The 27,464-nt window shown below is 46.3% G+C and overlaps 1 protein-coding gene across 1 annotated transcript in view; it reads left to right on the forward strand.

Annotated features, from left to right (window-relative positions):
- The first annotated feature begins 6,854 nt into the window (after positions 1–6,854).
- The window catches only part of rnf213b (ring finger protein 213b), a 29,061-nt gene continuing 8,451 nt past the window's right edge, over positions 6,855–27,464 (forward strand). Inside the window, exons 1-45 of the mRNA XM_070990770.1 lie at positions 6,855–6,956; positions 7,049–7,755; positions 7,837–7,992; positions 8,331–8,506; positions 8,590–8,867; positions 8,969–9,201; positions 9,888–10,094; positions 10,177–10,390; positions 10,471–10,526; positions 10,602–10,767; positions 10,849–10,998; positions 11,393–11,491; positions 11,604–11,732; positions 11,865–12,027; positions 12,127–12,294; positions 12,404–12,553; positions 12,640–13,259; positions 13,487–13,646; positions 13,740–13,957; positions 14,045–14,188; positions 14,270–14,422; positions 14,928–16,230; positions 16,431–16,615; positions 16,715–16,867; positions 17,539–21,339; positions 21,436–21,572; positions 21,659–21,757; positions 21,843–21,955; positions 22,059–22,172; positions 22,300–22,346; positions 22,454–22,610; positions 22,776–22,911; positions 23,077–23,265; positions 23,350–23,483; positions 23,580–23,755; positions 23,837–24,040; positions 24,199–24,386; positions 24,466–24,586; positions 24,931–25,031; positions 25,206–25,385; positions 25,748–25,893; positions 25,973–26,072; positions 26,442–26,553; positions 26,732–26,940; positions 27,060–27,243. Of these exons, the coding sequence (XP_070846871.1) occupies positions 6,855–6,956; positions 7,049–7,755; positions 7,837–7,992; positions 8,331–8,506; positions 8,590–8,867; positions 8,969–9,201; positions 9,888–10,094; positions 10,177–10,390; positions 10,471–10,526; positions 10,602–10,767; positions 10,849–10,998; positions 11,393–11,491; positions 11,604–11,732; positions 11,865–12,027; positions 12,127–12,294; positions 12,404–12,553; positions 12,640–13,259; positions 13,487–13,646; positions 13,740–13,957; positions 14,045–14,188; positions 14,270–14,422; positions 14,928–16,230; positions 16,431–16,615; positions 16,715–16,867; positions 17,539–21,339; positions 21,436–21,572; positions 21,659–21,757; positions 21,843–21,955; positions 22,059–22,172; positions 22,300–22,346; positions 22,454–22,610; positions 22,776–22,911; positions 23,077–23,265; positions 23,350–23,483; positions 23,580–23,755; positions 23,837–24,040; positions 24,199–24,386; positions 24,466–24,586; positions 24,931–25,031; positions 25,206–25,385; positions 25,748–25,893; positions 25,973–26,072; positions 26,442–26,553; positions 26,732–26,940; positions 27,060–27,243 (12,738 nt within the window). The remainder of the gene's footprint in view (positions 6,957–7,048; positions 7,756–7,836; positions 7,993–8,330; positions 8,507–8,589; positions 8,868–8,968; positions 9,202–9,887; positions 10,095–10,176; positions 10,391–10,470; positions 10,527–10,601; positions 10,768–10,848; positions 10,999–11,392; positions 11,492–11,603; positions 11,733–11,864; positions 12,028–12,126; positions 12,295–12,403; positions 12,554–12,639; positions 13,260–13,486; positions 13,647–13,739; positions 13,958–14,044; positions 14,189–14,269; positions 14,423–14,927; positions 16,231–16,430; positions 16,616–16,714; positions 16,868–17,538; positions 21,340–21,435; positions 21,573–21,658; positions 21,758–21,842; positions 21,956–22,058; positions 22,173–22,299; positions 22,347–22,453; positions 22,611–22,775; positions 22,912–23,076; positions 23,266–23,349; positions 23,484–23,579; positions 23,756–23,836; positions 24,041–24,198; positions 24,387–24,465; positions 24,587–24,930; positions 25,032–25,205; positions 25,386–25,747; positions 25,894–25,972; positions 26,073–26,441; positions 26,554–26,731; positions 26,941–27,059; positions 27,244–27,464) is intronic.

Below are 27,464 nucleotides of genomic sequence, written 5' to 3' on the forward strand. Positions count from 1 at the left end.
TAGATAGATAGATAGATAGATAGATAGATGTTACAGCAGGCGGGTTACAAAAAGCAGGCACATGGCATGAGAGGTCAAAAAATAAAATGTAAAAGTTCACAAAAATACAGGATAGAAAAAAGCAACTATGTGTATATACATTTGTACAGGTTATTAAAAATAGTAAATGCCAAAAGAAATCTACTGCCATAAAAAGTACTGAGAATAAAACTACTGCACTTGGGAAATACTGGGTCTTCTTATGCACAGTATACGGTTTATAGGTACACAGTATACTGATGCCAATAATAAATGGTGTTATTGCGCAGCTGAGAGGAGAATCCAGCTTTAGAAATGTGAGGTTGCGCCAGGTGAAATGGATAAATGTGAGCAGATATTAGCCTTGAACAGTAGTGCAGGATCAGAGACAGAAGGACAGTGTCCACACAGAGCTATGTCACATGATGCTGGAGTTAAACAGTCGGACAGATGTTGGATGAAGGATCTGCGGCAGCTTCAGTCTGTCACTGAAGGAGCTGCTGAAGCCCCCCACCGTCTCATGCAGGGGGTGGGATGGCCTCTCCATGATCGATGTCAGCTTGGCTAACATCCTCCTCCTCGGTGGTGTCCAGAGGACAGTCCGGGACTGAGCCGGCTCTCCTGACCGGTCTGTTGGGTCTGTCCCTCTCAGAGCTCCCACAGCCGCAGCAGACCACCACAGAGTCCTACAATGTTTTTAACGGTGTCTACAAACTCCAGAGGACCTCTGTGTGTCTGAGGTCCGACGTGTTGTTTGTTGTCCTGGGGACACTGCCAGTCTCCCCAGGACTGCAGGTAGCAGTGTGGACAGATTACAGTTTGTCATAACCTGCCTGTCCAGAGAAAAGCACGTATCTCCAGATGTGTAATATTAACCCACAAACAGCAGATAGAAAGCACTGACGGAGCACTTTACTGCAACATGAGGACTTACACTTGTAGTGGAGTGTTTTCACAGTGGTATTAGTACTTCAGTATCTGAGTACTGGCAGCTGGACAACAGATGAAGAGCATGAATGTGAGAGTTTGATGCGACTGTAAAATGTCAAACATCTCACACAGCAGCGTCCACGCGTCGCGCTCACCTCCAGCCGTCTGTGGACGCGGTCGGCCTCGACTGATGTTCCTTCTGAAGCGTCGGCTGAGAGTCCTCCTGATGGAAAACAGTGCAGGTCGGAGCTGGAGGGAAGAGCCTCAGCAGGTCACTTTGAAGTGAAATGCTGATATATGATGCTCGTGAGGCTCAGATGGGAGTGGAGACCGCAGCCCCTCCCTCACCGCAGACCATGAACTGCTCTGAAGAAAACACAAGCCGAGCCCCCACTGGATGATTTGACTCTGGACCGACAGGTTTGCTCTCTGCTTTTAACCACTGCAGCAGTTTACGTTCAGCTTGGAACACTGAACATACTCAGGAGTGTGTGTGTGTGTGTGTGTGTGTGTGTGTGTGTGTGTGTGTGTGTGTGTGTGTGTGTGTGTGTGTGTGTGTGTGTGTGTGTGTGTGTGTGTGTGTCCACATGCAGGGATCAGGATGAAGTCTGCTGGAGTTTTGTTCATCTTCTCAGTGACTCTGTGTGCGGCTCAGAGGCAGAGAGCAGAGTGGGACCACAGGAACGAAGGTCAGCAACAAACTAAATACACATGTACTCGAGTACTTCTGAGGTTTCACTGCCTTACTTGTGTACTTTTCCCCAGAACATTTCAATTGGACTTATTATTGTGTTAACTGCATGTGGGCTTCCCTGGACTCTGCAGACTCTTTGAAATCAAATGTGAACGTACATATTTTTAACATTTCTGAGAGTTTTTTTTCCATCAGCTGGTTCATCTTGTCTTATTAAACTGAAATGTGCTCTATTTTATTTTCATGTCCATGTTTGTGACTATTGGCTTTTATGTGAAGCACACACTGATCTCTGGCTCTCGACCAGGGGTGGGGCCCACAGAGGGTCACCCAATGAATCTGAGGGGTCGTCACATGAAGTTCTGATTCAAAAACCTTTATTTTGTTGGACACTGATGACCTGATTGGACCTCTTTGGGCCTTCAGCAGGTCTTAAAATGAAACCTTGTGAAATGTTTGGAGGAGAAAAGTTTCAGAAACATGTGAAACACGACGACACGCTGATTTTATTTTCACCTTCACAGTGAGTCGATTCTCTAAATGAACCAGCAGGACTTCTACTTCACAGCCTCCATCATGTCTTCCAGCTGTTTGTCCTCTGTCCGTCTTTATGTCTTTATTCACAGAGACAGATTCGTGCATTTCTTTTTATTCAATTTTTATTTTTTTATTTGGTCCTAATTGACCTCCTAAGAAAGACCCGAGGTCTTGCATGGCGTGCAGTTTTCTTTCTTTCTTTCTTTCTTTCTTTCTTTCTTTCTTTCTTTCTTTCTTTCTTTCTTCTTTCTTTTAAATTATTAGCAGTATAATGTCTTCGTCTGTGGACACCGGGCCCATGCAGAGCAAAGTTTGGTACTGTAGTCTCGACCACCCAAAACGTGATGTCCGTGCGTGGATGCCAGGTCTGAGGAGGTTGAAGTGTTGTGGGAGGAAACCTGAGCGCCTTATTTTCATGTCCCTGTTTGTGACTGTTGGCTTTTATGTGAAGCACTCTGTGTTTCATTCTATTTCTGCTTATCATCATTATTATTATTATTATTTATCATTATTCAGTTCAGTTCTAACGAGATGCCCTTTGACCTGCAAATCAGCAAACCTCCTGGCTACAGTTACAGATCAGTTTCCTTTTTGAGTTTTTCTAATGCCACAGTGGCAGAGGTCACTTTTACTCTTCGCATACTTTGATTACTTGAGTACATTTCACTCATTACTTGACCTTGACCATGGAGAACTCTTACCTGCTGAGTTTGCTCACCTGCAGCAGAGAGAGTGAACACAAGAGGATGCGCCAACCTCACGCTGGTTTTGGACAACTGGAAATACGCCATCATGACGCAGGTCAAGGATCTGCTGCTCCACGACCACAGCACGGTGCTGCCTGACTACGGCAGGTGAGGACTCCTCCGTGTCAGTCATTCTGGGATGTTTGTCCCTCTCATCGAGTCACAGTAACGTTTTCTCTCACGGCTCTCAGGATCCAGCCGCTCTCGGACGCGCTGGGAGATCTCTACAAAGAGTTCAACGCCCTGAAAGAGCGCCTGGCCGAGCTGACAGCCAAGTTTGACGGAGTGGAGGCCTTCGTGGACGACGTGCGGTCCGGGAGGAAGCCCTCACCGCCCCGAGCTCAAGCCCGACCCCCAGGGCCGCCGCCGGGAGAGCCGGAGGCCGCGGCCGCTGGACCCGGAGGTCGACCTCAGGGAAGGAGGAGCAGGGTCGTGATCCGGAGGATCAAGAAACCTGCAGGTTCACAGGTGTGAAGCGGCACCTGGAGGTGATGAGTGGTGTTTAGTCATGTTGTGTTTTCTGCAGGAAATGACTTCATCGAATTGTTTTAAAGACAGTTTTTGTTCATCAACACCTCCTCCATGATTCTCCTTCTTTATCACGAGCAGCAAACTGCATGAAAGGCTGCAGGTGAGGCCACGTGTCATCTCACCTCGTGACAGTGTTGTTTTCACAGGTGCACGTAGAGCATCAGCATCAGCTTCATTTCTTCATGACATCCAGTCAGACTGCAGGACACGAACCCTGCTGAGAGCAGGTGGAACAGTAGATTTATCTGCCGCAGCTGACTCACCTATTCAAAGAACCGTTGTGGGGAAACATATTATATACCACTATTTAATTTATTTATTCATTCATATTTTCTCACTGAACTGTTTCTGATAACCCACCTGCGCGTAAAGACAGGTGTCATCCATGTGTGACTTCTTCTAATAATTATCTGATGTCACTAAAAGCTCTCAGCAGTATTTACAGTTATACTCTATCTTACCACTAGGTGGCTCCCCAGCATCAGCACGACGTCTGTCCTTGATGGACGGGAGTGTGTAATCTGCCTTTGCTTCAGAGATTTCTATGAAAACGTGATTATGTTGAAATTGGTGTAAACTTTCAGCTGCAGCTGCACTGAAACTGACTCTCAAAGCAAAATTTGACCTGTGCTAATAAATTCATGTGTCAGTAATCAGACTTTCAGCAGCAGCAGCAGCAGCATCGCATAATAACATTGATTTAAAATGATTTGTATTAGAATTAATAGATTTTAATTATTCATTTTAGCAGTAGCCTAGGAGTAAATCAGTGTGTTTTGCACATCTGTCTGAGATATTTTTGCCTTTGCTTTCAAAATAAAATCTTTTTTAAACACCTTTCTCGCGTGCTTCCTGACAGCGACAGCGTTTCTCAGCAGCAGTGACTTTTCTCTAAACTGTGATTAAATCTGGTTTATTTCACATCGTCACCAAAGTTACACAGTGGTTCAGAATGATGATCGTTTCTGGAAGTATTCGGATCCTTTGCTTGAGTAAAAAGAGTAATGTACACTGAACAAAAATATAAACGCAACACTTCCATGAGCTGAACTCAAAGATCTAAAACATTTTCTATATACACATCAAGACCATTTCTCTCAAATATTGTTCACACATCTGTCTAAATCTGTGTTAGTGAGCACTTCTCCTTTGCTGAGATAATCCATCCCACCTCACAGGTGTGGCATATCAATCTGAAGGGGTTAATAATCATTTAATTGTTCCACAGCTTGTCCTTGAACACACCATAAGAGCTGGTGAGAAAGCAAAATAAAACATTTAATTACACATAACAATGAAATGTCTTCTTAAAATCCCTTTTTAACTCTTTTAACCTAAATCACTACTGACTATCTCTACATTAGAGTGCTTTAATGTCCTATACAGTTTTACCTCAACATATTTATTCACATTTTAACAAATGTTAACTTAAAATGTAGGAAACAGCATTGCTATGCATGAATTACTACTTCTTCGTAATTCTTCTTTCATATCAAATCCATTTCTGGCACTGGAAATGACATATTTCTTAAACAGAAGCGTTTCAGATGGACTTCACAAAGCCATGCCATGCTAACCACAGGCTAACATGGCGATATACTGCAAAACTACTAACTACTATTTTAATAACTGTTGAAGGCCCAAAGATATATATATATATATATATATATATATATATATATATATATATATATATATATATATATATATATATATATATATATATATATATATATATATATATATATATATATGCTTTAATCTACAGCAGTGCTTCATATTCTAGAAGATCATCGTATGTTTGCAGCGCGTCCTGTGCTGTGAGAACCATGTATCTCCAAAAAGTCTGATGAACTCAGAAAAACAGGCTGTGCCCAGGCAAACACGTGAATGCAGCAGGGACACTTAACTGCTATATGAATAAGAAGCTCACGTTGCTCATGCCTGTAAGTTTCTATTCTGACCTTATCGAAAGGGAAACTTCCGTCGAGGCCCTGAACGCAGCATTGGTTTCTTGTTTGATGACAAGAGAAACGAAAACGAAACGACTGCTTCCGCTTTAGGGACTGTCGAGAAGTGAGTGACTGAACCAAGACGGAGAAACATTTTACTCGGGTTATAAACTGACCTGAACCGTGTCAAAGACGGTCAGTCTGTCCACTCTTACCTTTTTAACGTACGCAGTAAGTTTAAAACAGATAACCTGGAGTTTACGGCGACAGTTTACCGCCATCTTCAGGGCGGGAGATGAATTTCTTGTTGTTCCCTTGAGGCTCCATGAAGGAGGAGGTCACTGCAGGTCTGATGGACGTTTCAGTCGTTTCTCCATGAAGCTTTGACGAGTGAGGTTGTCAACTGAAAAGGTACGTAAACGGAACATCATCTGACCTGTTTTGGTCTGTTTTTGCTCTGTGTTACTGTGTTTAGCACAGATTACTCCAACTGACAGCTGATTCACGGAAACACAACAAAGATTTCAAGTTAACTCCCACTCAGTAAAAAACACACCTGCAATCAGCTCAGATAGAAGTGCTATTTATTTATTTTATTTTATTTTATTTTATTTTATTTTATTTTATTTTATTTTATTAGTGTTGGAAGAAGTACTACTCATTGTACTTTCAGTAAAAGCACTTTGTGTCAAGGTTGCTGTTACAAGTAAAAGTACAAAAGTGTAAGTGTTAAAGTAAAAGTACTTCTTTTGCAGAATGGTACCTTTCAGAGAGGTGTATGATATTTTCTATGTCATATTACTGGAATATTATTACTGATGCTGAGCAGCAGTTTAATGTCGCTGCTGGTGGAGGTGCAGCTCGCAGAGTTTCATCTGCTCCCACCTTTAATTTATGTCAGATCTTGATCTGTGAAGTAACCTGTTACTCCAGCTGTCAGATTAATGTGGTGGAGTAAAAAGTGCTGTTTCCCTCTGAGATGGGGTGGAGTCGAAGCAGAAAACTGAAATACTCAAGTACAGTGAAAATACGTCATTATTGCTTGATCATCACAAAATAAACAGCGTTGACATTTGACTCATCATTTCCTCCATTTACCAACAAAAGTCCAAACGTTTGCTTGTTCCAATTTTAAAGACGTTTATTGATGGTAAAAACAACTGGTAGTTGCAGCCCTAGTGGTGATTCTGGTGATATTGTATTAGAGGCTATGTGACGTCATGTAATCATAATCATAATGTCATTTATGACTGCGTGAAGTCCCTCAGGAGGATGAAACTGGCTGTGCATTCGCTCCCATTGTGCCACTCCCTTACTGTCTGTAGTCCAGCTGACTTAACTTGAACAACATGTCTCAGACATGGAGGATGTAACTGCATGTGATTTTTATAATCAGAGACAGGTGACGGGGGGGCAGGGACTTCCCTGCCAAAAGAAGCCATACAGATGCAGGAGGGAGCAGGAAACCTCCACAGCACAGCTGCATCGCAGGCGGAGCCCCAGAGAGGGGAGGATGCTGCAGCCAAAAGACCGTGCAAAAGAAATAAGGTAGAACAAAATTCAGACATTTTTACAGCGTGAAAGGAATTAAAAGCAGATACGTGATCCTCAGTTGAAGATTACGTTGATGTGTGTTGCAGGGACCAGGACCAGCCAGTCCCAGCAGGAAAAGCCAACACAGGAAAAAGAGGAAACAGAGATGGAAAAAGAGCATCTCAAACCCGAAAGGAGACGCAGATGTCAAAGGTGAAAACACACAAACAGCCGAGGTGGAGGTTGTAGAGGCAGCAAGCACCCAAACTGGGGAGAGTGAGTCTGTAGACACTCAACATGTGGAAGATAACAGCGGCGAACAATCGTGTAAATGCGTCAAGATGGTGCAGGCTCAGACTCAAACACCGAAACTTAAAGGCAGAGACAAATTCACACAAACTCCAGCTGTTTTACAGAGCAGCCAGGAAACACAGACGGACGACAACGAAAGGACTCACCCTGAAAGACACAACCCTGATGAGTCCCAGCTAAAAGAGGACGAACAGACACCTGAACCCAAGCTGCGAGACGGCAGCACTGTTCAGGGTCGGTCAAAGCAAAGCGAGAAGCTGGACGCCGTCGAGGCACCGTCACACTCGGCCAAGGAGCAAAACCTCAAGAAGGAGTCCACGTGTAAAGAGGAGCATCTGTCTGCAGGAGCCTCAGCCGATCCCACAGGCTCCCGAGCTCAACGAGGCGTCACACCGAAGTCTTACGCCAAAGCTGTGTCTGCAGACGGCGGCGGGGAGAAGCCGTCCGGTGTGGAAGCCTCCAAAGCAGCAGATAGAGCCGCCGAGCCATCCCACAGCTCACGGTCAGAGTAACATACGAGAACAGCTGCATCAGGTGCTGTGGTTGAACGTGTGATCGGAAACGTGTCGTCTTCTCTCCACAGTGATCGCAGCCCAGTCCGGCCTCCACCTGCTGCTCCCATGTTCACCTTCCACATCTACGCTGTGCTGGACAAGAAGTTTAGGTTCAACCAAATGCATGACACGCTCGTGCTGTGCTATGATGGAGGGTATTCACCCTTAAAAATGACACATTTTGTGTGAGTATTGGTGATGTTACAATCCACAGAGCATTGGTTTGCTTTTCACTGTTTTGGCTCAGAACTGCAGAAGTGCAGACAGTCAGGAAACCTCCACTGTTTGACACTACAGCGCCCTGTTTGCCTTGATTAGGGATCATTGTCCTGACTGTGAATGGGACTACTTACGTTGCACTGTTGAGCCAGTATCAGTGCGCCTCTGTTTAATGGTCAAGCTGCTGGAGTGCAGATCCAACAAAGTGAAAATCACATCAATGTGCTGATGCTGTCAGACTTCACTGCAGTTTTTTATCTTCAGCGGTGCTTTCATCATAACACTTTTATTATCTTACGTTTAGTGGACTGAAGGAGGGAGGATATCTGGTCGAAGCGAGTCTTTCCATCGAAGAGAGCAGCCTGCAGAGAGAGAGAGGCATCTGGCTGACCTATTGGTACGGTGTAAAGCAGCGGCAGAAAGAGTTGATAGGAAATGACACAAGGCACGCTCAAATACCACTGGATCCCAACGTTACAGGTAAGGCGAGCAAACATTTACCTTCAGCGTGTCAACGTGCCGCTGTCGGTCTAACTGACCCGTACCTGCCGTGTTTCATCCAGAGCTGCACCTTTATGAAGGCTTCATCAGTCGTCAGGAGAGTTTGTGGCAGACTGGCCTTCACATGGTCGGCTTGAAGAAATCAAATGGTGTTGAGTTATCAGACGCCTGGCAAGCCTCAGCGAGAGCTCTGCTGAGCAGAATCCTCCAGAAATGGTCCCCATTCGACAAACAGAGCACCGAGAGCCTGTGCGACCACCTGCTGCATTTTAGGAGGAGTTTGGGTTCTGTGCATGGGAACGTGATGTTCCAAGACAATTCACGACCTCCTATGATCATGGTTGGTGCAACTAAAGACTAGAATCATAACATTTGTTAAACATCGCCTCCATCACGCCACCTGACACCAAATCTTCTTCTTCTTCTTCTTCTTCTTCACAGACCTCCGAGCTGATTTCAGAGGCTTTGATTGAGATCTTGAAAAGAGAGCTGAAGGAGAAAACGAGGACCAGTCCTCTTGTTCTGGGCCTGTCTGTGTTCAAGGTTACCAGGAGGTGCGACATCAACCTCGGAGTGACAGGCTGGGCTGAGCTGTGTCTCCTGGTGTCCTCAGAGACCGCCATGGACACCAAGAACCTGGAGCAGTTGCTCAGTTTTTTCCCAAATCCACAGCAGTAAGTTCAGCAAAAGCTTCAGGCTGGACAAGAAAAAGGTCTTCCTCAGGCGTCTGCATTGGCTCAGTTGTGATCGATGGTGACGACTGAGCTAACTTTGTGACAGTGGAGCCAACTCAGTGAGATGCGTTTGAAAGCTAATTTTGTTTTTTGTTTAAATGATGAATTAGCCAGTTAGCATGTAGCTGTTAGCATTCAGCAACCGCATCTCCCTGTAGCTAATTGAACATGTAGCTGTTCAATACTAACAAAATAATTGTTGTTTTATAAGTTTAAGTAATAACTGGAGTTTTTTGAGTTCAGTAGTAGAAACCAGTTAAAGTTAGAATATGGCCCAAAACTCCATTATCGTGTTTCCGCTTTTCATGAAGACCAATGACAGAAACCTTGTGGAAACAGAAGCGAGTTTGAATGTTTTTAGATTTTTTAATTAACCTTTATTTCACTGGACAAGTCCCATTTGGGTCAGATGTTTGTTTTGCACGAAAGGGCTAGTAGACAATGTTAAGAGAGAATAAGATAAAAGGCCAAGAAGAGAAGCTAATAACACGCATGAAGTCGATAATTGTGTCCCTCAGGTTTGACTAAAAACGGTCACACGTACAGAGACGGCGTCCTCGGCGTCCTCAGTGACGGGGTGTTCATGTGAGGTGCTGACGTGCGACCTCGCTCTGTGTCTTCCTCAGCGTCGTGTTGGGTCTGATGAACCACTGTGCGCAGCAGACGCTGTCCGAGCTCGTCCTGCTCGTTCCTCTGCTCTTCAGGCTCAGACAGCCCGGAGCTGATGCAGGAAAAGTGGGTCCAGCTGTGGAGGAGGAGAACTGGTCAGGACTTGAAGGTGTCCTTTTCAGCAGGTTCAGGGAGAATATACAGTCCCACCCTGACAAAAGAAAGTGAGTTTGTCTCAGAGCAACTTGAACTTTCCTCTCCTGAAGTGGTGATCGGATCTGAGATAACATCGTTTGTTTCTCACAGGAGAGCGCTGTCTTTGGTCCAGACACGCTTATCCACGGCAGAAGAGACGCCTCTGCTTCACATCGGCTGGTTATGTCTGGCTGCATTTGAGGATCTTCCTGAATTTGCAGACCTGATGGGAATACCTGCGGAACACCTGATCCAGAGTCTGTTGTACAGACTGTGGAAGTGTGACGCGCTGAGGGATAACAACAGAGCGCAGGAGGCTGTAACGGTAGGAAACTGTCAAACACTTGAAATAATATTTAGATTAATCTTTCTCTTTGTGATAATCTTTGTTCTTCCTACGCGCAGCATGCTCAGAAAACATTGTCCCATATCCTGCTGAGGGTAGACAAAGAGACGGACAGGTAAGAACACCTGAAGTGTTCTCCCATCCGACTGATGAGCTGCGGCTCACTGGAGCTTTTCCTTTGTGTCTGCAGGATGACTGAATGTGGAAACGTCGAGCCGGCCTTCATGAGCTGCATCAGTGTGCTGACGAGCACGTGCAGAAATGTGCGGCTCGTCGCCTCGTACCAGCCTGCAGTCCTGTCCTTCCAGCTGCTGGTGAAGGTGGCAGAGCTTCTGGATGCTAAACTGAGGACGGAGGTAGAGATCTCTTCATGTGCTCTGACTGCCTCGTTTTGGAGCTGTAACTTTAATTCGCTCTACTCTTACTTTGCCTTTTAGTCTTCAGAAGATGAGTTGAAGAGCTCAAAACAGAAGCTGTTGGATGGTCTTCGTGCGGCGCAGCAGAGGATCAGCGAGTGGAGAGATGAACTGCTGCAAAAACCTCTTGTGACGGCGTCAAAATCACTCAGCTATCCGAAGGAAATTCAGGTACACGTTCCACAGAATATGGAACACGTCTGTGTCGCCTCACTGTTGTTCAGCTGACTTCGGCTTCGTTTCTTCTCGTTTACCACTCAGCTCATACGGTAGGTTGTCATCTGTGTTTAAGGTACACTGATTTCATTTCACACGAACTGGCACAGACGGAGGGAAACACAGACTGAGATACACCAAATGAAACGAACCAACAGTCACAAAGATGACAGATGGATAATAGATCCAAACACCTGAAGGTTGTATCATGTGTTCCCTGCTGCTGATGCAACAGAGTTTGTCCTGCAGATGCTTTTACTGTTGAGGTGATAAGCCTCAAGTCGTGTGGGTACACCAGGTTTTACACAGTATAAAGCCCCGTGTTGAAATAACTCTGTGGAACCATCAGATGTGGGACGCGCTGATGACGGTGGAATGCGCTGTTGAAGAGGTTTCGTCCTGTTGGAGGCTGAGCCTGAAAAAAGACCTGAAGAAGAGGATTTCCAAGGTCAGCGAGCGCTTGTTTATCAGTGTAAAGCAGATGTTCGAGACGTCTGAGGTCACGTTGGATTCTTCTTCAACCAGTTAAATGTGTTGCATCCCTCCTGTTTCCTTTGCAGGCGAGCGAGGAGGACAAAGTGCTGCTCTGCTGCCTGGAGTCGTCCATGGCGGCTATAAGGAAAAGCCACGATGAGGTGCAGACCTGTTTCGACGAGCTGTGTCAGACTGCTATCAAGACAATCTGCCAGGTGCCGTACATATTAAAGATCTGTACAGAGTGCACGACACAAGACAAGGCTCTCAATTTGCTTTCTGAAGCTGCTGCATGAGATGGACTTCTACACGCTTTAAGTGCTACGATCATACGTTCGTGTTTTCAGAGAGGGCAGGAGGGAGATCTGATGCGGAGTCTCAGCTCTAAAGTGAAGGATCTCCCTGTTTTTGTCACGTCTGCTGTTGTGGTCGAGTCAGCAGCACGATTCAGAGACTCTGTAGTCCAGCTGCTGGATCCACAGTCCGCCATGAACCACCTGCTGTCTCATGGTACTGAACTTCAGTATTTATTCATTCATTTGTGTCTGCAGTGTTTTCTTATTTCCACATTAAGTTTGTGGTGGTCACAATGTCGTCGTTTCGGCCCAGGTGATTGGAAGTCGATCCAGGTGGACGACACTGCAGGACAGGTTGTCCACAGCTGTCTGGTTGCGCTGCAGCTTCTGGTGGAGTCTCTGCTTCAAGGACACGTGTCCCTTGGACACCTACAGACCTGCCTGAAATATAAAGAGCAGTTCAAGAGGCTTTACCAGCAGTGTATGAACCGTAACATGAATACCATCCCTCCATCAGTACTGCGTTAAATTTCCCCTGAACAGCAGACAGACTGTAGTAATTCATGATAGCTGCAATGTGTCTTCTGCAGACAAGAAAAACACCAAATCTGAGACGGCTCCTGTGGACGCAGAGACTGTTTTGGCTCAGAGAGAGAAGGACTTGAATTGTTTCATAGAGCGGAAACAGCAGATGGATACACTGATGAAGATGATAGCAAAGGTTACAGAGAGCATCGCGGGTAAGTAACCAGAGAAATAAGTAAGTACCTCATAACTAACTGGAATGAAGGTGTTTTCTTCAGTAACACGCTTCTTGTTTAACCAGTTCCTGAGATGTCGTCTCTCGAGGAGCAGCACAGTGCAGATCTGCAGACTACGAGCCTCGACAAACTGGTGCTTGTTCAGACCTTAGATGCGGAGAGGAAGCTGGGGAAGACGGGTCCATCCCGGGTCCTGTGGTACAGTGCCGCCATGAATGTCTTGAAAATGGCCAGTGAGATGCACAAACTGCATCACAGCAACCTGATTCTGTCCCTCTGGGTCAAGGGGGCTGCGTTCTTGGCATCAACGAGGCAACCCTGCCCAGCGCCTGTTTCAGTCACCCTGACGCAGATCTGTGATGCCATCTGGACGCCGCTGTTGACAGAGTTCACGCAGCTTGGTGTCAGCATAGCAAATGCAAACATCACTTTCAAGCAGCTCGATCAGGTTTTGGTGGAGTCTGGTGACCAGGGAGACGGGAAAGTAATGAAGACGGAGCTGAGTCTGATGTTCGAGACAGGAAGGTTCGAGCCTGAGGAGAACTGGGTGGACCTGAGACTCGGTCAGATCCAGGAGTATCGACAGCTCCACGAGGCAGCGGCTGCGGCCAGCGCAGTGTTGAAAATAGCTGAAACAATGAAACTCTCTGGGAACTTCACAGAAATTGACACTCTCACCCAAATGGTAATAGTCTTGTGATGCGACATTAAAGTTTGATTACAGTTCTTACAAAGCATGCTCTTTTTATTCCTGTTTTATTTGCAAATCTTAGTACATTTTAACATAGAAATTAGCAACAGGAGGTGAAAGGTGACATTTGTTACAGCTGCTCGCAGAAGCACCTTTGTTGTCTTGTTTCTCTTTTTAATAATATGTATAATTCTTGAGTTCTATGCACGACCATTCAACAGGAGGAAGACACATTCAGGCAGAGGGCCCTGGGGTCCCTCACTGATGACCTGCTTCGTGCCAAGCAGCAACTCTCCACAGTCACCAAGCAGCACACTGCCTGTCTGGAAGAGTTCCTAGCGAGTCAAACTCTGGTCAGCTGGGTCAAAGAGAACCTTAAAAGTAAGACGCTTGCCTGAAACCAAAACTTGTGAGAAAACATAAATTATCTCTAGTTAGAATGATGCTCTGTTCACTTTTCTGTCGACTCAACAGATATGAGTGATGTGAAGGTCTATGTCGAGCTGGCTTCCATATCTGCTGGAGAGAATGACGCAGAGATCGACCAGGTGGCCTGTTTCCATGATGCAGTCATGGGCTACGCTCCTCTGCTCTACTCCCTCTCCCCTCAGGCTGGCTTTGAGGAGTTCATGAAGTGTGCTCGGCAGGTGTTGGACACCCAAAGCAGAGATGAGAAGCTGCCAGACAAATTGGTATTTCCTTCTCCCTTGTTTGTGAGCAGAACATGAAGCCCTGTTACTGCGGCAAACTGACGTGATGCCGCTGGGTTTGTTTTCCAGAGAGAGTCTACTCGACTGCTGAGCTGGCTGAAAGCCCTGAAGGAGACCCATGGCTCTGTGGAGCAGTCCTCTCTCTCCCTGGCTTCTTCCATTAATGCTCACGGAGTTTATCACATAAGATGGTCTGATGAAAACACAGAGAAGGTCAGTTAAAAGATACAGAAAGTCAAAGATACCAAGCTGTGCGGCCTTGTTAACATGTTGATGGTTTCCGCTTGTTTGCAGAGATGTCTACAAAACATGGTACAAGTCACAGTGCAAAAGGCCGGAGAGGTCAGGAGCTACACGCTGGAAGACCTTCTGGAGCTACAGAACAAACTCATGCTCATGTCATCCAAAGGGGAGCATGGCAGAGAGCAAGTCAACAGGTTCACAGAGGTCAGTGGCATTGATACAAACAGCTGTGAAGGTAAAGCTAAAGTGGAACTTTTTGCACAATGCATGGAGGTGAGAGGTATGACAAAAATGGCAGAGCATTTGAGCGGTCTTACTCTGATGCATTGATGCCGCTTTCAAAGTCTTCTTGCAGCTCTGGTTTGTACTCCACCAACTTCCGGGAAAAACATGTGGCTCTTCAGCTGCTAGCTTTCCCTGTCTTCAGCAGCTAGTGTCTAACTTTGTTGTTTGGTGCCGGCCAGGTAGCGTGCAATGTATCCTATGAGACCAAAACTGTGCTAAGAAGAGATTAGAGGGCAATGAAAAGTTGTGATGAGTGACCCTGTTTGTGATTTATCCTCCATATAAACATTTAATCCAATGTTATTGTAGAAAATGTGTTCAGCTTTATCCAAAGAAAGTTAATAACTTCAGCTTTAAATCCAAAGTGTGTGGCCAAAGACATTAAATGTATAAGTCCCTGCACTCTCGTCCACATGTCCTGTAGGTTTTTGAAGGAGTTCAGAGGCTGGGCACCATCCTTCTTCAGATGCAAACATCTGGTAACATGCTCTTCAGGCAGTGGCATGCCGAGGTCCTGTGCTGCCCACAACAGCAGCCGTGCATCAGAGCTACGTTCGTATCCCTGATGGGCAAAGAGATGGTGTACCGCGGTGAGGTGACGGAGCAGCTACAGAAGCTGGCTCATTCCATGGATTGCTGCCAGAACGAATGGCGTTCCTTCATCAGTGAGATGCGCTCCAGCTTCAGCTTGCTGAACCACTACACCTCGGAGCAGATCGTGTACCTTTGCCACTGGATCCACAAAGTGTGTCAGCAGCAGTCACCAGTTCCTCCACAGTTATGGCATTTGCTTTTTCCCATAAAGCCTCAGTGCACTCTAACTGACGTCAGAGTCGCTTACATGGATGCAGCGAGTGTGACCTCGAAGCATGATGAAGTGGAAGATGTGGAGTTCGACAATGAAGATCAGACTTACGTACCTTCTGTGGACTTTACACCAGCTTCACCTGCACCCAGCGAGGATGTGGAAGAGGTTCATGATTTGATGGAGTTTTCTTCAGACGATGAAGATGATGGTAGTGTGAAATATGATGCTGGTGGCACAAGGAAGCTCGATGAGGACAGTCTTGAGAAACTCTGGTGTAAATTCAGAGACGACATGCCGCAGTACCTCAGCGAGTACTTGGATATCTCATCTTTGGGCCACTTCCTCGCATCCCTCTCTGAGATGAACCAGCACGTTATCAGAAACCTTCCACCATTTCTCCAAGAGGGACAGCCCAATCTTGTGCTTTGTCCTGTTGCAGAGGTTTTTCCCACAGTCCTGTCTTTTTACACGGAGAGTCCAGAGCAGCCTCTGCCATCTACCGATGAGGTTCTAGTCTGCAGAGAGGAAACCACAGAGGAGGAGGTAGAGATCTTCCTCCGCCGAGCTCTTGGCCAAGGCTCTGGACTAAACTGGCAGAAGATACACTCTCTTGTCAATCCGGGGCTCCTGGGGTATGATGTCAGCGTGGCCTTGGGGGAGCTCTTTGAGGGTCTCCAGAGAAGTGGCAACCCGCATTACCGTTTGGTAATAGTCAGTCCAGTTGTGCACCAGCACAGATATGTGCCCTCTTTCTTCAGCAACTTCAAAGTTCAGGCGGGTGTGAGTCTAAGAGGAGAGACAGCCAGAAAATATCTACATCACCACTTCAGGCAGAACACACTCCCACAAAACCCTGTCGCACAGGTTTCTCCGGATCAGCTGTCAGTGTGGGTGGTGTCATCTGTTCGCCCTGCAGTTGGTAAGGGCAACCTTTAGTGGCACGCCACAATGAAACTGCTTCTACAATAGTGGCAAGAATAGAATTTGTTGTGTAAAAACTGTGTTATAGTATTTTGTTAAATGCTATCATGTAAAATTATATACGACTTTTACACAGAAGCTTTCAGTCACAATATTCAAATTAATTTGCACAATATTTACATCTTTCTCCATCAATAGGAAAGTCCCTTTACGTGAATCGTTTGTTTGAGAAGTTCCAGCAGAAATCTCCCAGAGCAGAACACATTACGATCCGACTGATTGAGCCATGCGTTGACACAGACTCCTTGATTAAGAGTCTGTCAGAGAAGCTGGCGCCCTTAAAGGAGCAGGACCCTGTTCTCCTGCACATCGACGCTGCTGGAGTAAGTAGGCAAGCGGTCGTCTCTGCAGACAGACAGACGGGTTCTGCTGTTGGTTGTATTTGAGAGTTTGTCTTCTTTTTCACTTTTATGACCTATCAGGTCCGCTCAGGTTTGGAGGAGCTCCTGTTCCGCCTGTTAGTTCTGGGCTGTTTGGGCGACAGCCATGGCACACTGTGGAGAAGGAGTGCAGCTCACCTGATCACTGTTGAGGTCCTGAGAACATGCGCATCACCTCAAACCCAGCCAGAACAGGTAGCAGTGTCTTTTCAGATCATAACTGTCAGAAAGTATTGTTTTAAATGTCATGCTGTGTGTATTTTCACATGTTGAACAACATCGGTATCTTATAACTGTTTATAAGTGGCACAAGTTTCCCATGTTGACTGAAAACAAAACAGATTGAACCTGCTAGAAACCTTTGCCCCTCACAGGACAGTTTGGTTCTTCTGATTGGCTTGTCGGTGGGCAACGTGCTAATTGGCTTGTCAGCTCAGGCGTAAAAACGGTCAGAATTCGTGCTTGTAAGTCATAGCTTGTAGCTTCTATACTTCAGTGTCACATACACAGATAGGACATTTGTGAGTTTCAGAGTCTTCAGACTTTATGAAACCTTACTGTTCAAAATATTCCTACACAGATTTTAATTCCACATCCTCAAAATATTTCTTCAGCTACAAAAAGATTTTGTTCTTTGGCAACTTATAGCTGTGTCCACAAAACATTTTCACACATGCACGAAATGTTTCCATGGCTACAAATTTTTTTTTACACATGCACAAATTATATCTGTGAGCACAAAACAACAAACGAGAGCTCTGAAATTTTCAGATTTAGGGCTTCTGCCCCTTCTTGAATGTAAAGGAAAATTACACATCAGGCTCTGATTGATTTTATAAATCTGTGTGCTTACTTTGCTCACACAGCTGAGGCTTGGACTTCTTGACATTCTACCTACCATCCATTGCAGACCTCCAAAAGAGGTGAAGCAGTTGTTGGCTGGTAGAGGGGTGTCGACGAAGCAGGAGTTTGATCCACTGATGGATGAACAGGAGTTTTGCAGTGAGGGGATTCAAAGGCCATATCAATACTTAAAACTCTACAGCACAAATCAGAATCTGGATCATTTTAACTACCGGGAAGGCTCCAGAGAGGGGAGTCCCATTGATTGTGTCCATCATTTTCTGTCATACTGTGGAATGCAAGATCCATCTTGGGCAGAGCTGAAGAACTTCTCCTGGTTCCTCAATGTGCAACTGAAAGACTGTGAGAACTCAATTTTTTGTGATCCAGATTTTCTGGCTGACCAGCTTCCTGGTTTCAAGGGCTTCATTGTGAAGTTCATGATTCTAATGGCAAGAGATTTTGCCTCACCGTCTCTGAATACATCTGATGAAAGTCCCACCCTGCGCATTGATAACAGTCTGGAGGATGACCTTCTTGCCCGCCTGACGTTGCGTAAACGCTGGGAAAATGAGTCTCATCCGTACATTTTCTTCAACGCAGACCGATGTTCAATGTCTTTCCTCGGCTTTAACGTGCAGCTCTGTCGGAGGCGAAACACACTCAATGCAGTTGATCCTCAGAGCCTCAAGGTCCTGATAGAAGATGTGATGTCAGAAAAGCTTTTTCAAGGTTTGCAACGACAAAGGATCTCTCTCACTGAGGACTTCGATCAGTTGCCCCGGCCGGACAAAATCAAAAGGATTTCATGTGTTGTTGGTGCGAAGAAAGGAATGATGGTCAGAGGTTTTGATCCAGACCCAACATATGAGCTCACTGCTGACAATGTGATGAAGATGCTGGCCATACACATGAGGTTCCGGTGTGGAATTCCAGTTGTCATCATGGGAGAGACCGGCTGTGGAAAAACACGATTAGTCCGTTTCCTTTGTGCCCTGCAGAGGGAAGAAAGACCAGTAGAGAACATGGTGCTTGTCAAGGTTCACGGTGGAACCACAGCCGAGATGATTTACAGAAAGGTGAAGGAGGCAGAAAAACTTGCCGAGAAGAACCGTGGAGCACATAACATCGACACCATTCTGTTCTTTGATGAAGCCAACACCACGGAGGCCATTTTTGCCATCAAGGAAATTCTGTGTGACCAGTCAATGAAAGGGAAACCTCTGAAGGCAGGCAGTGGCTTGAAAATAATAGCTGCTTGCAATCCTTACAGGAAGCACTCACCTGAAATGGTGGAACGTTTGGAACGTGCAGGTTTAGGATACAGGGTGAAGGCAGATGAAACAGAGGACCGCCTTGGTAAGGTCCCTCTGAGGCAGCTGGTGTACAGAGTTCATCCCCTCCCTCCAAGCATGGCTTCCCTGGTATGGGATTTTGGACAGTTGAGTGATTCAACTGAACTTTCCTACATCAAACAGATTGTTCAGAAGAAAGTTCATGACCATCGTTTGCCAGCGGCCTGCAGGGACATCATTTCAAATGTGCTGGGAGCCTCCCAGAAATACATGCGAAGCTGGAAAAATGAGTGCAGTTTTGTGAGTCTCCGAGATGTGGAGAGGTCTATGAAAGTGCTAGTTTGGTTTTACCAGCACAGTGAGGTCCTTTTCAGCGACTGCTCTCATCTCAGTGAGGCTGATAAAACACTGAAGTGCTTGATTCTTTCAGTTGGAGTGTGCTACTACCCGTCTCTGGTGGCCAAAGAGAAGTACCTCTCTGTAATTTGCAGGTATTTTCCAGAACCTCTCTGCTCTTCGGCGGCATTGCAGGAAGAGATTTCATCCTGTCAAGACATCTTCCTTCAGAACGTACAGACAAGGGAGACCATAGCCAAAAACATTGCACTCAAAGAGAATGTGTTTCTCATGGTCGTTTGCATTGAGCTCAGGATCCCACTCTTTCTGGTTGGCAAGCCGGGCAGCTCTAAGTCTCTTGCTAAAACAGTGGTTGCCGACGCCATGCAGGGCCAGAACTCCCACTGTGAACTATTCAAGAAACTCAAGCAAGTTCATATGGTCTCCTTCCAATGCAGTCCTCACTCGAGTCCTGAGGGCATCATAGGGACATTCAGGAACTGTGCCCGCTTCCAGAAGGACAAAAACATGGATGAGTATGTGTCAGTGGTGGTGCTTGACGAGATAGGGCTGGCAGAAGATTCTCCTCAGATGCCCCTGAAGACCCTTCATCCTCTCTTGGAAGATGGCTGCATTGACAATGACAGGCCAGATCCACACATGAAGGTTGGCTTTGTGGGCATTTCTAACTGGGCTCTTGACCCAGCGAAGATGAACAGAGGAATATTTGTGTCCAGATGGGATCCAAGTGAGGATGAACTTGTGGAAACTGCCAAGGGAATTTGCTCATCCTCCAACCAAATTCTGCTGAAAATCAAACACCTCTTCCCGTCTTTGGCAAAGGCCTTCTTGAGCATCTGTAGAGAGACCTCAAAAAATCAGTTCTTTGGTCTAAGGGATTATTACAGCCTAGTCAAAATGCTCTTTGCCGCAGTCAAATCCACACAACAAGAACCAGACGGTGGGCAGTTGGTAGAGGCCATCTTGCGTAACTTCAGTGGACAACCTGAGGGTTTTGACCCTGTCATATTTTTCCAAGAGGTTCTCCAAAACTTATTGGAAATTCCCAGACCGAGCACCTTGCAAATGGTGAAGAAGAATCTTGATCATGACACCAACCAGGAGAGCCGCTACCTCCTTCTGCTGACAACCAATAATGCTGCTCTCCATATCCTTCAGCAACACATCTTTGCCAAAGGAGACTGTCCACCGCCTGAAATTGTCTTTGGCTCAGGATTCCCAAAGGACCAGGAATATGCCCAAATTTGCCGAAATGTTAACCGGGTGAAAACGTGCATGGAGACCGGGCGGACCGTCATCCTCCTCAACATGCAGAATCTTTATGAAAGCCTGTACGATGCCTTGAATCAGTACTACGTTTACCTCAGTAAGCAGCAGTACGTTGATCTTGGTCTCGGCTCCCACAGAGTCAAATGCCGTGTCCATCCAAACTTCAGACTGGTGGTAGTGGAGGACCAAAAGAAGGTCTATGAGCACTTTCCCATGCCCCTCATCAACAGGCTTGAGAAACACAGGGTGGATAGGAGTACTGACCTGGAACTATGGCAGCACAGGGTTCTCCACAAACTGAAAGAGTGGGTGAAGGAGTTCTCAGGTGAGGCCTCAGAGGGTTTCAAGCTGTCTGACATTTTTGTTGGCTACCATGGTGATGCGTGTGCGAGCGCTCTCTTGCAAGCACTAGAAAGCAGAGAACGAAAAGCTGAAGGCAGTGCACTAAGTCAACACCAACAGGCTGAAAAGGATGACTCGGTGGAGGAAGATGAACCAAATGAAACAGCTGAAACAAATTCAGATGGACAGAAAGAGGCGACTGCTAAGGAGGATGATGAGTGTGGTGATGTAGATATTGATGGAAAAGAGCAAGAACTTCTGACCGTGGAAAATGATGATGATGAATCCAATGAGGTATGTGATGATGAAGAAATGATGGAGACAGGAAATGGGGGGTCTGCTGGGGAAACCGAGGAAGAATTGGTCTTTGATTTGGCTAAATGTCTCCTGTTGAACTGTGTGACCCCTGACGCAGTGGTGAGACTCAAGTATTCAGATTTAGCCAACCAGGAGAAGGAGAAACTCCAGAGAACGTACTTCCAGCAGCAGCATCACCACTCTCTTCGGGACTTCCTGCAGGATTGCCTCAATAAGCATCAGGGGTCCACCAAGTTTCTAGAGGTAGGCCACAAACCACTGCTGCAACTTTGTTTTCATCATTTCTTTACAATCTTTGGAAATGGTTGACATCGTTGTCCCTGTTGTGCTTTTGCATAGATCACTACATTCTCCAGCTTGTTAACCAGATGGGATGTCAGGGTTGTAGCTCATGCCCTGGGACTGCACACAGACAGGATCCTCCTGCTCTCGCTTCACCAGTTTGACACTGAGGTCTCCTTCTGCAACAAGATACGGTACTAACCGTTCAGATAACAGCAGCGTGGCTTATTTGTTTTATTTTTGTCTTTTAATCTTTCTCTGACTCGCCTGTCTGTCTCAGGGGCTTCCTTCTAGATGCTGGCCACTCTCTTCACATCCTCCTGATCCAGATGGACCTTGAGGAGTCCCACTGCAGTGATGAGCTCATAGCATCAGCAAAGTAAGGCTCAGTGTCAAGCTCCATGACAGCTCCATGAATACCATGACAGGTGCTTCAGATGTGTCTATGATCCATCTGCTTCCAGATATTGCGCCATGAATTACGTGATGTCGCTGGAGGATCACACCTGTTGGGTGATTTTCATTGTGAAGACCTCTAGGATCCCGAGTCGGTCTCAGTACATTGGTTTTCAAGGAGGTGAGCACTAAGGAGGAAATTAGCACTATTGAAAGTATTTTCAGATTGCGTTGTACGTGGCCTGTGACAAGATTAAAGCCATGTTTTGTTTTTGGCTTCCAAGGAGTCTGGCATTCAGTGCATATTGATGACCTGACGGATTCAGAGGACATGAGCCTGAACCTGTTGGGTTTCTGTGGAACCCTCATTAGCAACCTGCTCAACCCTGCACGGTCAGGTAGAAACTGTACACCTTCTGGGCTTTAGAAAGAGTTTTCTATTACAAATGGGGGAGAAAAGCGGTGTCATTCTTCTCTAGGCTAATTTTTGACTGTAGATTAAATTGTCTTCTGGATTGTTAACAGAACACCATGAAGATGGAGAAACCTTGAGCAAAAGAAAAGACTTCCAGGTAGATACAAATGCAACCTCAAGAATAAATCAACCTTATGTTCCTCTATATGTGAATAAATATGAGTTTTGAATGTTGCTGAATTTAATTTCCTTGTGTTTGCACAGGCAGATACAGCCTACCTCCACAGCCTTTCCTTAGTGAGATCATGCATCCAGAAAGCTGTGGGTTTGCTGAGGGACACCAACGGCGCGACTTCACGAAGTATGCAGCGGATACACATCCTCCTCACTCTCCTGGGAACGGGTCAAGGACATGTAGGCGGTAAATACAGCCACCTGAGGAGGATTTTAGTTTGTAATAACTCTATAAAATTGGCCAGAATTCATTCATTCTGCCTGTGTGAAGGCGACAACATGAGCAAATGCATTCTGTCTGTCTTGTTGCCTCTCGGGCTGCTTTCTGATGGACAACTGTACTTTCTTAAAGCTCACTTTCAGGAGGTGTTGGTGATTAGGCTGGCAGAGGCTTTGGCACAGAGAGAAGAGAAGATGGGCTCCCCGAAGGAGTGGGTGAGCAGAGAAGCCAAGAAGCGCCATGCTCTGCAGGAAGGGGGAACTCTGAGGTGAAGTTATTCTGCTGGACAACTGGAAGATCCCTGATTTGTTTCTGTATTCTGCTCCAGTTGTGGATCTTAGAATCTCACAGTGTGCATTTTCATTGAGATCCAGAACCAGATCTGAATATTTGGCACTTCATATGCACTCTCTTGTGTCTCTTTAACTGGCAGACATACCCTGTGGCGCTGTCTTCAGTCCACTGTGACTCCAACCTTGGCCAGCATGTTAGAAGTTATGGACCGGTATGCAAATCTGGACCTGCTCTCAGACGGCAGGCTCAGCCAAGGCCAGACAAGCCTGTGGCTGGACATCCTGGCAGATTCACAGGTTTTAGACCTAACACCTCTCCAGAACCCAAGGTAATGTGGGTTATGTCCTCTTCAGAATTCCCTCAGTGAATTTAATCAACAAAAGGCAAAACTTTTCCTTCTTGTAACTTGTAGTGAGTCAGACCAGGAGGTGCTTGTGCAGCACTACTTCATGTTGAACGGTGAAGAACAGCCCTGTGCTGCTGCGTTTAGCTGGCTCATCAGAATGCACCTTGAAAGTCTGTGGGAAGAATCTGAATTCATGCCAGGTTTGTTTTAAACTCATGGAGAGACCATGGAGCAGATATAATGTCACATGAAGTGGTTTCAAATCGTTTTCTCTGCCTCATGTAACTGATCGCCAGTGACCAGAGAGGACGGCACAGAGAGGATTCTCCAGTTTGTGAGCGCCTTCACCAGCAGCAGGCTGGGCTGTCACCTACAGAAGCTCTCAGATGAGGACAGATCGGACTATGGCCAACGCTACCTGCAAGACTTTCTGCTGCTGTCTTTCAAGATCAAGTCCAAGGATGAGCTTAGGGTATAAACATTATAATGTCACACTTTGGCAAAGCATGTTTTTGGGAACAGCCAAACAACCTTTTCCATGTGTCACACACAGGTTTTCACCAGGGCCGTGCTGGGCTGTGTGTCCGAGCTGCAGATGTCCGTGGGTGCCGCTGCTGTCCTCTCTCCAGCTTGGATAATGGCTGCGTCCAAACAGTTTGGACCCAGGCTGGACGCTCTCTGCCACATGTTTCTGCTGCAGCCCCAGCTAGCCACCGCTGTCCTTCAGCAGGGGTCAAAGAGGGAGCCCCGAGAAATGGTGACAATAACATTTTGGCTTCATTTTAAATATCATCATCATCATTATCATTTGAAAGTCCTAAAAGTGTCTGTGACCACAGAGCTTTGAAAGCATAGGCACAGAGGCCAGACCAGAGGCCGTGTTTCTAATGAGCGTGATGTCTTTATTTTTGGTAGGTGGAGGACATTTCTGCTCTTGGTATCTGTGTGGAGGAGACCAAACTACTGACTGTGACATCCCTGCAAGAGTGCAAGTGTTTTGTGAGGAGGGTGGAGTTTCTGCAGCCTTGTCTGGACAGAGTGTTCGCTCAGAAATACGCCGCGCTCTGCAGCTCCAGCTGTCTGCAACATCTGGACTCCATCAGGTGAGTCTGCTCAGGAGTACAGTGAGAGCAAAGCTTTTCAATGTTTCAGGGTTTATTTCAAACAAATGTGCCCTTTCAGGTCACTGTGGTACGCCATGCTGGTTGTGGCATCTTTCATCCAGCACGTCGTTTTTAAAGTCCAACAGAACGACTCCAGACTGAAAGAGCTGGCTCTCAAACACTGCAACCTTCACCTGAACGTAAGCCAAGTGTTTTTAGGCTCTGTGATTCAGCTGAGGCGACAAGCCTCCTGGATCCTCACACGTCCTGTAGAGTCTCCAAAGTGAAATTTGTCTTGGACACTAACACAGTTTCTTGCTTCACATAAAACAGAAAGAACATCACAAAACATGATGAACAGGATCAGCTGTTTTTATTCAGTAGAGATGATAAAGAGATTTCTTACTAAGAGCAGGAGACATGGCTGTAAACTCCAGTTTAATATCAGCAAAAAATCAAAAATAAAGGCAGCAGACAGGAGGGACATGAGTGGGACAGAAAGCAGGACGTGTCTTCAGACGTCTTTGTTGTCGTTTTCTAACAGCTGATGCGGGAGTCACCTGATGTGACCGGTGTGGAAACACTGCAGCAGCTGATCCGGATCCTCAACACTTTTCATGATGAGTGCATCAGCAGGGATCTGAGGTCAGATCCCGCCTTCATTGAACCCGTTAAAACAGCTGGACTGATTGTTTTGAGTAATACATTAGGAACAGGAGGAGACGTCACCGTAACGTGTTTAAGCTCTAAACGACTCATGAATCTTCCTCAGATCTCTTCTCATCTCACAGTGCAGCCGTGATGTTTCCTTCTGTACAGGTTTGGCATTTCTTGCCCAGTTTGTCTCGTGGAGCTCACAGAGCCGTCCGTCCTGCCCTGCCAGCATGTCTTCTGTCTGCCGTGTCTCCAACTCTGCATTCAGCCACAAAGACGCTCTTGTCCTAAATGCAGGACGGACCTGCCACCCGACTTCAAGCCGACTGTTTGTCACACCGTCACGTATGTTCAGAAAACCACTCGTTGATCAGAGCTGCTCACTGAAACTGAACATTCATTTTATCTCATATTTTTATTTTTATAAGGTTCTGAGTAATCAATCTCCTACAGTGACTGCACAGGTAGTAACAGACATTATTCTGTGTTAAGCCAAATGAAAATAATTCGAGGCCAGAGGACGGATGCAGACCTCACCTGAGCTGTTAGGCTGGACTTGCTCACTTACTTGAGTTACGCGGTGCCTGCAGACAGATGTTTTCTGGAGCAACAGGCTGAGAACAGCAGAAGGAACTGAAGAGATTATCTGATGCTGTCTTCTCGTAAATCTTTCGGCTGTTCAGTAACTTCTTTCTTTTCGTGTTCAGGGCAGCGCTGCAGCAGCAGGCAGCCATCAGGCGCTGCTGTAACTCCTTCTTCCTGGAGGTGGTGTCCAGGTTCTGTCTGTCAGAGGGGCAGAGGCCCAGAGAGGGAGTGGTGGAGCTGCTCTTCTCCTTACTCGTCTCTGCTAACGGTCGGTGAGGGAATAAGTCCGCGATGGTAAATGATGTGATAACGAGGCTTTCATGGCTTTTCTTCTCTTCGTGCTGCAGGAGATGTGTACAGGACCAGAGAGCTCACTCCCTTCCTGGAGTGTGTGGACAACAGTCCGGTGGTGCGATCTGTGCTGCCGAAGCTGCTGCTGCAGTACAGGTGAGGGCGTGAATCCGGGAGCACGGCCAGAGGAGGCATCAGACCGTCACACACAGCACACACAGCGGGGATGCATTCGGATGATAATCCCAGAGCTGGATATGAAACGTGTAAATTCAACCTGCTGGGTGAAAATTTTCTCATTTCCAAGTTTGTGGGTCTTCAGCCTCTCAGATCAGTTGAAGGACCGCATGCCACTCTATCGGTTTGCTACACCCTAAAACTCAGATCATATCAACGAGCTGCTGCCTCATTAAGCTGTAACGAGGCTGTTATCCATCAGTGTGTTATGACCTGGTCCCTTTGGACAGTATTTTCTCCCAGAAGCTGTGTTCGTGTTTGTAAATGGTCGCATTGTGTATCTGTCAGTTTTGACCAGGTGAAGACTCACATTCAGACCTACCTGAAGAATCTGGAGGAGAACCTTCTGAGCAGAGAAGATCGTACTGAGCTCTACCTGCTGTTTGTCAACTGCTTCCAGGTGAAAGACTCTGACTTCACTCCATTTGTGCTTTCTGCATGGACACTGTGGACAAAGTGATGATGGTTATTTTAGTTTCTGTCATTCTGGCCTCATGTTTGGGGGGGACATGTGGATGCACACGGTCCAATCGAATGCATGACTTGATCAGTAATAGTGTGTTTTGGATTCCTCTCAGGACTCTCTGTTGTGCTCTGAAGCCAGAGAAGTGGAGCAGAGTAGAGAGGAGCAAAGGCAAGCAGAAATCCGATTCCTGAGCCGAGTGGCCAGGAAACAGACTCCAGACAGACAAGAGGACCCAGCAGAGTTCCTGCTCAGCACGGCCAGGCTGCGAACATGCCTGAGCACGGCCGCCCGGCTGCTGGAGGAAGCCGCGGCTGAAGGCGCGTTTTAATTTGTTCATCTTCATTGTTTCAGTGGTTCACTTTTTATCATTGCACGCAGTTTAAATGATAATTGATTAGCTCAAGCTCAAGGTTTGATGTTTCCTCATGAAATGCAGGCAGACATGGGGTGGCGGCGCAGTACCTGCAGCAGGTGAGGGCGGTGTGTGAGTACTGCGGTAACGACTGGCACAGGGTTTACCTGCTGAGAGCTCTGCACAGACGCTCCGGCATGGACCGCATACTGTCCCTGATGAGCAGTCCGGCCTGGAGATGGCTCTTTCCTGCAGATCTCCTTCGACTTCAGGTAGAAACTCAGAGCTGCTGAAGTGACAGAAATCATTCTGGATGCGTCTATTTGCTGGATTAAGTGTTTGGTCTATAAAATGTGTGAAAAAAGTGAAAAATGTCAGTTTGAAGATCAAAGATAATCAGTTTAATATTGCAGAAGAGTGAGATTTTTGGCGTTTTTGCTCATAAAAACAAAGTTAAAGTTAGTCGAATAGAATAATTCCTTAACGTTGAACT

This window comes from Chaetodon trifascialis, chromosome 21 (genome assembly GCF_039877785.1).
Source record: "Chaetodon trifascialis isolate fChaTrf1 chromosome 21, fChaTrf1.hap1, whole genome shotgun sequence".
Lineage (NCBI taxonomy): Eukaryota > Metazoa > Chordata > Actinopteri > Chaetodontiformes > Chaetodontidae > Chaetodon > Chaetodon trifascialis.